The sequence below is a fragment of the Embiotoca jacksoni genome, unplaced genomic scaffold (assembly GCF_022577435.1).
Source record: "Embiotoca jacksoni isolate LCO1_2020_lvr unplaced genomic scaffold, fEmbJac1.0.p SCAF_4, whole genome shotgun sequence".
Taxonomy (NCBI): domain Eukaryota; kingdom Metazoa; phylum Chordata; class Actinopteri; family Embiotocidae; genus Embiotoca; species Embiotoca jacksoni.
In genome coordinates this window covers 4017894-4028657 of record NW_027185392.1, presented here as the reverse complement: position 1 = coordinate 4028657, position 10764 = coordinate 4017894, and the positions used below count along the sequence as shown (strand labels likewise).

General features: G+C 40.6%; 1 protein-coding gene across 1 annotated transcript; it reads right to left on the bottom strand.

Moving 5' to 3' along the window:
• Nucleotides 1-325: 325 nt before the first annotated feature.
• On the bottom strand, nt 326-8618 carry LOC138209177 (bifunctional UDP-N-acetylglucosamine 2-epimerase/N-acetylmannosamine kinase-like). Its single transcript, XM_069167572.1, has 13 exons — nt 8422-8618; nt 7388-7536; nt 6996-7242; nt 6533-6740; nt 6289-6441; nt 5899-6111; nt 5364-5451; nt 4442-4652; nt 4005-4134; nt 3695-3916; nt 3217-3399; nt 2751-2867; nt 326-2543 (listed from the first exon to the last, which is right to left on the bottom strand). The coding sequence occupies exons 1-13, from the start codon at nt 8458-8460 to the stop codon at nt 2308-2310; spliced, it is 2196 nt and encodes a 731-aa protein (XP_069023673.1). The 5' UTR covers nt 8461-8618; the 3' UTR covers nt 326-2307.
• Nucleotides 8619-10764: the final 2146 nt, after the last annotated feature.

Here is a 10764-nt window from a genome sequence, read left to right as displayed (position 1 = left end):
CCTTCATGGCTTTATTAGATTCTTCACAGTAGCTATTTGCCTTGATGATAGCTTTACACTCCTCACAATATCTCTACCAGCTTTATGAGGTCATCACCTGGAATAGTTGTATATTAACAGGTGAGCCTTGTCAAAAATGTACTCAACTTTAAAAGTTTCTTCAAGTGCATGAAAAATTATAGAACTAGCTCTCATGAATAAGGCCTGAGGAAAAATAAGACCAAGTGTTACCTTTGCTTTCTGTTGTTCACATAGTAGGCAGCTGTTCAGAGGAGGCTGCATGAATCAGTATTTCATGGTCAAAATGCTGCAAAGAAACCACCACTGAGGGAGAACAATAAGAGATTTTATTGGGGCCAAGAAACATAAGGAACGGATAAATGTAAACATTTTTAAACCGTTGTCTTTGTTAGACAATGGAATGTGAACCGATGGTTTCCACTCTTAAGCATGGAGGGGGCAGTATCATGGTGTGCAGGGAGCTTTAAAAGGTGTTACTATTGGTGATTTATTCCGAATTCAAGGCAACACTTGAACGACATGGCTTCCTCAACATCCTGCAGCGACATATTATCCAATCGGGTTTGAGCTTAGTGGGACCATCATTTATTTTTTAACAGACCAAAGAGCCAGAAAACACCTCCAGGCTCTGTGAGGCCTGTTTGATCAACAAGTGATGTTGTGCTGCATCCGATGACCTGAAGGACAAGTTGTACCACCGAATGAAGGAGACGCACTCAACAAGTCCTCAGGATATGAGGGAACGCCTTCAGGACTGTTAGAAAAGCTTCAGGTGACCTCATGAAGCTGGTTGAGAGAATGACGAGTATGCAAAGCTGTTATCAAACCTAACCTAAACCTATTTTGAGGAACCTACATTTTTTTGCTTGCTACATAAATACGGTGTTTTATTTTATAGTTTTGAAGTCTTAAGTGTTGTTAAACGAAATATAGAAAACAGTACAAAATAATGAAAAACCCTCAAATGAGAAGGTGTGTCCAAACTGTGGCCTGGTATTGTTAAAATGTTAGTGCCCCACCCCGATACATCACTCCAATATCACATTTGTTTGCATGTTGTATGCATTTTAAAAGGTTGTAAATACTGTAGTAAAAAAAACAAAAAACATTTCGAATTGCTGTCCATTGTTGCATATGGATGCTTCAACACCCAAATGAGTGCAAACATACTCATATATTGTAGATTGGGCTTTTGCAATAGTGTACTTGGGATCTGTACTATGGACCATTTATACATTCTTCATTTCACTTAAATAAAGTTTAAATTTAAAAAATTTCCCCTCGGGGATTAATAAAGTATATACCTACCTACCTACCTAAAGACATTTCTTGTGATGATCAAGCACTTATGTATTTAGACCAACAAATCAATAAACTTACATAGAAATTTGTCCAAACGTGAACATGTAATATACAATGCAGTATGTAATGTTACATACAAAACATGTAATATGTCTTTCGAAAGCTAACATCTTCATAAGGTCTGTGGCAATGCTATGAAAAATAACCAAGTAGTTCAGGCAAAAATACATAATACATAAAAGTAAATAAGTTGCTGCCCTAATATTTCATTCGTGTGGGCCACTATCATCTTCCCAATGATTTAACATCAACTTGATTTAAATAATCTTTTAAATAATGATTTAAGTAATCAACAAAACATGGAAATGTAATATAATGACTGGACAGTCCCCCTTACCTTGAAGATAGAACAAATTGATTGACATGTCTGAAAACTAAAAAAGGGTTTCAGAAGCAGCATGTTTCAGCTGCAGTTTGGTCTCATCTGAAACAAGCTTTGTATAATGACAAAGGTGGAGCAGAGGAGAGCTGCCCTGTGCGGGTAATTTTGGCTTAAAGATGGATGCATAGTTTACTCAAAAGCTTTGTTCAAAAAAAAGGCTCTGGGGCTTACTTGACACTTGGTTATACAGCAGCTACTGTATGAAAGAGAGCTGGGAGTTCTGGCCTGCAATGGACACACTTCACACATTAATCCAGATCACAATCTGGGCAACAGATTCCAACATGGAAAAAACAGGATGTTTGCATTTGTGTGGACAACTGCCTTCACAGAGGTCATTAATAAGCAGAACAAAAATTAAATACAAATATATTACGCGCATTCTTAACAATGAGGGGATGGTTTGAACGCATTGTCTTTCACCCAACATTAAACATGTCTCCTAGATATGTTCATGTATCTATCTGGGCAGAGCAGGCACTAATTTCACTTGTACAGTCCTCTTGTTGGTAGTGGTCCAAAGTAAATTAGGACCATATCCTTCAATATATCCTTCTGGTTGCATAGTCTAATACCATGCTGGCAGCTCCAAGTAAAGCAGGTTCTTCTAAGTCTGATGAGACAACCTTGATGCTTTGGGTGGAGATGAGCGCTCTTTGCGAGATGATGGACTGCACTGGGGCCTGGTAGTAAGAGGCCAAGACTCCAGACAGAATCACCAGTGAAGGGTTGACTGTGTGGAGGATGTTGATGATGCCCACACCCAGCACTGTGGAGGCTGCAAAAGAGAAGGTTACATAGAGAAGTTAGATTTGTCTCTTATTTTGACAGCAGCATGAACTTTTTAGCTTTTGCACTGATGATAATTTTAACATTCTTCTTGACTGGTTTCTGAAGTCAACAGGTTTACATATGCGTGTGCGTGTGTGTGTGTGTGTGTGTGTGTGTGTGTGTGTGTGCGTGCGTGCGCGCTTTGCGCTCTGACCCTTGTTGAGAACTGCATCAGCTTTGGAGTTTCCCATTCTTGCTGCACTGATGAGGTGGGCAGCAGTGATTGGCTCTGAGAGCTTCATGTCCACCCCCTTCACCATCAACAGGTCCTCTATAAAACACACACCATCACCCAGGTCAGAGATATGAATGTAAATCACACATGATGGTGTGAAGGCATTTAAGACATAGAAATGGACAGGACCTTTATGTAATTTACTTGACACAACTGCAAGATTCTTAAAATTAGCATCCTTTAATTCTTCATTCTTGGTGTAGGAGCTCCTGCGTTGGACCAAAATTGACTTCACACAAGAAATTTACAGGAAAAAGCGTTAAGAGTTTATAATTTTGTCTAGCCTCTCTATTTACCTTTATTTTCCCATGGCCATATCAGAGCTGTGTTAGATATAACCGCATTCAAATGGCTCTGCACTTCGCACACAAAAGCAATCACTCACCGTCGTGCAGCCTTTTGGCCTCTTTCTGCAGTGCCATGCCGGATGCATAAGCCTCTATGCAGCCGCGGCTGCCGCACGAACACTCTGGGCCCTCCAGTGAAACCATGATGTGGCCGAGCTCTGCAGCGCAGAAGGTGCTGCCATGGACCAGCTCATTGTGATGGATAATCCCTCCTCCAATCCCTGCACACAGCCAAGATATTTACTTCCTCAGACTTTCAGTGCAATCAACCGGCCAATCTAACTTTTATAAAGAATTATGTCAATTCATTCTTTCAAATCAGGCTATAATGATGATCACAGTTAATGATACAGGGCTCATAGTTGTACTCACAACATATAGTGACACACATTTGACACTAGGAAATTCCGAATCTATTCCACCTTCTCGCTGGTTAAAAATAATGTTGAAAATGGAAAAATATATTTAAAAACTTGAATGATGCCCTTTTAAATGTTTTGCTGAATTCCTTCTCACCTGTTCCTGTGATGACAGTGACAAAGTTTTCCACTCCCTTGCCGTGACCAAACTTCCTCTCGGCCAACGCAGCGCAGTTGCCGTCGTTGTCGACCCAGACAGGCAGGTGCAGGGCGTCTGAGATGGGTGTCCTCAGGTCCACAGAAGACCACTCCTGGATCAGCTTCGTGGAGTGCAGGACCACTCCTTCTTGTGGATTTACACGGCCGCCCGTGGACACTCCTGAGAAGTAGATTAAAAAAGAACTCTGAGAAGGTCATGAAATGTGTCCGCCAGCATTATAGTGTTGAAGGAATGTGTGTTTTCATACCGACACCAAGTATTCGACAGTTGAGGCTCATGGCATCCCGCATGGCGTCTGTACACATCTTTAATATGACATGCATCCTGGCCTCAAAAGTCTTTGGATTGGGCTGAGTGTACTTCGTCACCATTTTCCCCTGGACAGAGTTACAAGAACATGAATTGAGAGTTACTTAAACAAACTGCAATAATTTAGGGGTTAATTCATAATTATGAGTGCAAACTGAGGCACATATTGAATTATAATTAAGACATAATCTGCGAGGATAAGGAAAGACAGCCAATTAAAAGACATGTTTTTAATGTCATAGTAAAACAAATGCCTTCATGAGCAGTGGAATCTAGAATCATAATAAAAGTTTTATGATCATAAAAATGGAGAAGCAGCGATGCAGAAACAATTACACCTTTCTTTCTATCCATGCGAGGGTCTATGCAGCCTACCCTCATGCAGATGATAGCCACTCTGAGATTGGTCCCTCCGAGGTCAACGGCCAGAGCACTCTGGGTCTCCAGGATGTGATCGATGTCCTGGGAGATGGACTCTTTCACAGGAGGGAAACAGAAGGTCTTCTGAAGGGGCTCCTCCAGGTCAATAGTGTGAAGAAACTTGAGAATACGAGGCACTGCATTACCATCGCCATAAATCTTGGAGCTAGGTAAAAACAGACAAATATTTGTGTTAACATTATTGGCCCCGTTTAATAGCGGCTACAGACTTTTTTGCATCATAGTATGATGTAAGAGCTGCTTTTGAAACATTCACCACCAACCACAGCAGCGTCAGTGCTTATTATACCAAAAAATACCAAATGCTAAACTTCTGTGATTAAAACTATTTGGGAGACAAAACAAAATGCCAAATGTTTTGCTCTTTATAATCTACCTGAAAGCTCTGTATTTTATACACTCTAATGTCAGTGTTCAACAGGGAGAGTTCAACCAGGAAGGCAGTGCTTGATTTAATTGACAGAAATCAGTAAACCTTACTCTAAACAGTCCTGCAAATAAATCTGTGGTCTGCAGAGCAAAGAAACAACAACTACATTGTTTCAACTGAGAGAGCGAGAGAACTGTGTGCAACTCCGTCTTGACTACCATGTTGTTGGATTGTGTTAAAATGCAATATTATCATAGAAAGGGGGCTCCGTCATTTAATTAAACATAAACTAGAAAGTTGTGCTGGGAGTTTAGCTGATCAACTCCAAGTTCACATTTTAGTTGTTGTAAGTAAGAATCAATAATATTGAGACCAAAGCGGATGTTTACATTAAAGAATCAATGCTTTTGGAACAAGTTAGTAAAAGTGGATCTTAACGTGAGGACCCAGAACCAGTAAGACAGACAGGAAGTGCGCAGGTCATACCAGGGGTATCTTTTTCCAAACTGTAGGTCCAGAGCGTGGTAGATCTTGTTCTGAGTGTCGGCATCTCTGACATGTAGAACGTTTTCACCTGACAGAGACACAAATGTCAGAACGCCGCTGTTAAGATAAACGAACTGATCTTGATACTTTTATAATATTTTTTTTTCCAGCTGTCAAAATCTTCTAATATTCAGAACAATAACTTGCGTCAGATGACAAAGAGCCTTTATGAAAGTCCGAGGACATTCACAGTCTTCTTCCCTGAATGGCAACATGATAAATTCTCAAACTTTTGAACATTTTCAAACCAACATTTAATAATCAGTGTTATAAAACACATTTTGTAAAGTTTGAGCAAGCTCTATAAGCAAATGTATTAGAAACTTTTGCAGAGCTCTGCTTTTGATCAGCACATGATCCCTTATTCGTGTTTTTTTGTTTTGTTTTAACCCTTCCACCTGCTCTGCTAGGAGATGAAATCAGGACCAAAACTTTGGCTTTAGCTGGTAATCATTTTGTTTTCTGACATACTAACCCGTTTCTCTGCCTGTTTGCCTTGTTCCCAGGTTAATGACAGGCGTGCCGAAGGCTCCGGCCTCTCGCACCCCACAGCTGCTGTTTCCGATCATGCAGCCGGCGTGCGAGACAAGCTGGATGAACTGCTCAAAGGGAATGTGCTTCACTGCCTGGAAGTTTGGGTGCTGCTCAATGCCCTTCTTTCGCATGACACGTACCATCTCCTTACTTCCTGTTTATTTGTTAAAAAAACAAATCAAATGTTCAACTAATTTGAAAATGACATGAAATAATTCTGATGATCTCGGTTTTATAAAAAAAAAAACACAAAAAAACCCACTAACATATACATGAAAACAAAGCCAGAACAAAAATGTGGGAACTGAAGGGATCAATAGGTGTAACTAACCAGCATCAATGTTAGGGAAGAGGATGAGCGTCTTCTTATTGAAGGAGAGCAGCGCCTCCAGCATCAGCCCATAGATCCTAATGGAGTGCTGGATGTCTGTCGTAACCGGGTGCTGCAAAGCCACAATATAATCATGCTCCTGCACCTCATCACCTGCAACAAGAACAAAATAAAACGCACACATCACATACATTGACTACTGTCTTACACTACATTTCTGTCCCGTGACCGTTTCCCTGCGTACCCAGCCAGCTCTTAATGACATCCATGTAGTCCTCTCTGTGATGAGATGACAGCAGCTTATCATATGAAGGGCAGCCAGCCAGGAGGATGCGAGAATGGTCCTCACACATGGCGATGAGGTGCTGCTCTGCTATGCGTGTGCAGCAGGCGTGATAATGGGCCAGTTTACTGATGGCGTGGCGGATTGAGTCATCGATTGTACCACTAACCTGGGAAAAGGACCAATGAACAATAATTTGAAGACCAATGAAATGGATTACAAAATGTTTAAGAATAAAGGATATGGTATGAACTAAGTGTGCTTCCCTAATTATAGTCGGTGCTCCTTTAATAAGGCAAAGCTCAAAAAAGTTATAACAGCATACAGAGTAAACAGTAAAGTGTAGTGTGACATAAACTAAAACATGGCAAAAGAAATGTTGTCTTATAAAGGAGAAGCTGCTCAACAGAGAAAGCCCTCTGACCTCTCCTCCTTCCAGGTGAAGTATTCTTATATTCATCAGCGCTGCAGCAGCCGCCAGAGCCAGAGCGTCGAAACGGTCCCCGTGTACGACCAGGATGTCAGGCCGCAGCCTCTGCAGGACGTCGGGGAGTTTCACCAGAGCGAGCCCAACGCTCTCCACCATGGCTGCCTCGTCTTCTCCCCTCACAATGGTGTGGAGCTTAGAGCCGATGTCAAAGTCATCCTGCTCGATCATGCGAAAAGTGTTCCTGCAAAGCAGAAACAACAAAACAAAAATGAAATGAAAACAACTTGAATAGCTGCACAAAGTGTCATAATAAATGCAGAGCTAAAGCGTACACCTGTGACAGATTACACACTGTTGTGTTAGCAGGTGCAGGTGCATTATTTTACCCGTAGTCATCGATGAGATGCGAGCCAAGCACCATAACTTCCAGTTCAAACTCTTCAGGGTGGGATTTTAACCCAAACATGATGGGGGCCAGTTTGGAGTAATCTGCTCTGTTGCATGTCGCCACACACACCCTCAACCTCTTCTTACACTTCACCAAACAAAGGTGTGAACGCCACATGTATGACAGACAAAACACACAGAACATTAGTTCATTTCAATTTAGTATGAAAAGTCAGTCTGATTAATCGAAACTCCTGAGAGTCAGACGCCACTTACTGACTTCACTTAAACAGGAACAATGAAAAAGCATTTCAGATGACATCACTAAGGAGTCCAACAAGAATCTTTGCTATGACTATTCCATTATAGCTTTCAGCTGTCAATTGACATTTTAGACACCCACAGTACTCACATCAACCATTTCTCTTGCGGAATCAATTAAGTCTATCTATCCATTCATCTAGATGTGCTTTTCTCACTGTAATATTTTAGTATTTAATCTGTGAAACAGGCCTATTGCTGCTCTTCTCTTTAACTTTTAACAGTCTGTTAAGGCAGATGCCACAGTCTCATCCAACAGAGCTCAAGTACTGAATTTCTCTGTAAATGATGGCTCATTTTAATCAAGAATCCTTTTTTTTTTATTTGACAAATATATGCTCCCATCTGCTGCCAGGAAGCCGTCATGACACCTGCACTTTATCAACTAAGCATTTGAAGTCCAGCTTGATCATCCTGTTAAGTCTGTCTGTAGATGGAATAGAAAGAAAAAGATTGCTAGTCAAGACAGGAATTTGTTGGATGATTCGCAAGTCTGACCCTTCACTTGGTCTCAGTTACATCAAGAAGAACTGGTACAGCCTGTTTATGAGGATCAGGCAGAGATGACACAGCACCAGAGACAGATAGAGATACCAAACGTAAAGAATAAAAGGGACATAATGACATAAAGTGGGAAAGAAAGCAAGGATTAGAAAATGATGACAAAAAAAATGAAAGGATGATGAAAGTGAAAAAAGGCCATCTGACTCACGTGAGGGTTTATGGCGAAAGAACCTGGATGCTTTTCCATCCCACACCTCTGTGGTATTGTGGCCAAAATCACCCTGTGCTCGTTTTCAAATCCTCTATATTTTTGTCCTTATGCTAGCCGCGTTAAGCTATGGAGAGCATGCAGGAGCCAGCAAACAGCACAAGGAGAAAGGGAAAGGGAAAGGGAAAGGGAGAGGGGAGAGGGAGAGAGGTACGTGCCATGGACATAGCGCTGGGGGAGGGGCTGAGTGAGATCTGGGTTGGGCTGATTTGGATTGAATCTCATGATTGGCTAAAAGGATGGAAGAAAGAAGAATGTGCCACTGTTCTGGACAAACCATAAAATAATGTAGGAACTGCCAAAACCATCAAAAGGATGGTTTTAGCAGTTCCTACATTATTTTATACTTTTTCCCAAACATATGGGGCATGGATGAATTAAAAATTAATCCCGAAGCTAAATGTGTGTTAATCTAAAGATAGCAAACAACATACATTAATTGGCTTAATGGATTTTTTGTTTTGTTTTTGTTTTTGCGCTCTAATAATTACATCAAAATTTCATTTTTTTTTTAAACTATTTAACTGAACCCTCCTGCCCCCCCCCCCCTCCCTCATCCCCTCCCCTCCACCCACACCCACTCGCTTTGTTATTTTCTCTAAAGTGCTTTATGCTGAGATGGACTTGTGATGTCTCTTCTGTAATGTGTGTTTACACCACTGAAATATTAACCAGGAAAAAAATTAAAAAAAAACTTGAGGAAATTACAATTTCCAGGAAATTAATTTTACCCCAAAAAGTCCCTGCTCAGGGGGAAGCACTCTCTGAAGGTTTCGTTGCTTTTGGGGTGGGACATGCAGTGCTGAACCTCGCATGGCTCAGGTATGCTTTCCGCAGCATTGACACAGACTCAGCATTTCCTGGGTGTATAACAATAGTGCTAATAATTCACATCGATCGGGTGCAAGCACGGCTTTGCTTGCAGTTTGTGTCCGATAGTTATCAGAATGGAGCACCGCAAGAGATTTTACAAACTGCACTTCTGACATGCCAATGAGCTCATTTACTTGAAGTTCACAGGTCTGCTGTGTAGACATACCGTTGTACATTGGGGCGTGGGATCTTTTATTGAGGCCCTCGCCTTGTTGAAACCGTTTTAGAACATGTGGCTTATACCAATGTTAATAAATGATTATAGACCATATATTTTTTATGGCCTAAATGTGTGGCTGTGACTTTAAGTTTTGGTTATCATGATAGCTACAATCAGTCTCTATTCAGGTCAGAGTCACAGTTCAACTATTGTCTTGACTTTACTAAATGACTGCAACGCTTGCATGCCTTTACCTTATCGTTCACAACAACGACCATAAATCGTCTGCCTTGAAAAGACATATTTGTGGTGGGAGTTCACATTAAAACAAAGTCATAAAAAAGATTGATCCTCTCGCAGCCTGCCACGTCTGCTTCACGTCAATATTCATTGACTCACTAGAGCTCTCTGTTTATTTAAGAAGTTCAGGGACCTACAGGATTTTGCTATCCTCAATCTGACAAGAGTTCAAGGGAACTCCCACAAATTATTTTATTCCACGTTGGTAAATAAAACAAATAAGATCAAAAGATAAATTATATCAATTTTACAGTTGTTAAATTAAGACTGTCAATTTAGATATCAACTAAATAGAAAGCCAAACTGAAAATCAAGACAGTCGCAGTCATTGAAATTACAACAAAAATAGGCCGCAAAGTTTCTGCATGTAACTGCAGTCCTACAAGAGCGTTTGTATTTTGTTTCTTTCAGGGCGGGCAGCCCACCATCCCAAGACAATGGTCGGGGAAACTCTGACAATGCAGGACAGTGCAAACATTTTTTTGTCATGCAATGCAGACTGCTGATCTGCACCATTCTGCAAGAAGACAACTAACCCAAATATTGTGCCACAGTCAAGGAATAAGAGCAACATCTTCAGCTATAAGAACAGGTAAATAAAATAAATAAAATCTGGATAAATAAAAACTAGTCATCAAACATCTACGTTACTTTTTGTGTCTAAAGCTTTTACAAAACTGAACTAAATAAATTATTTCTATTAATTTAATAGTTTATCAACAGAAAACCACTTGCAACAATTTTTACAATGAATTGTTCAGTCATTATCCAAGGAGGAAAGTTGAGTATTAGTTTGTTCCACTCCTCAGTTTTAAGGAATGTATGCTTTTCTTTCACTTACATCAGAGTGAATGTAAATAAAGCTATAGTGTTTTGTAATATTGGTCAGACAACACGCGAGAGAATGATAACCCACAATCTGTCAAAAGGTGATGGATGGTGACCACCTG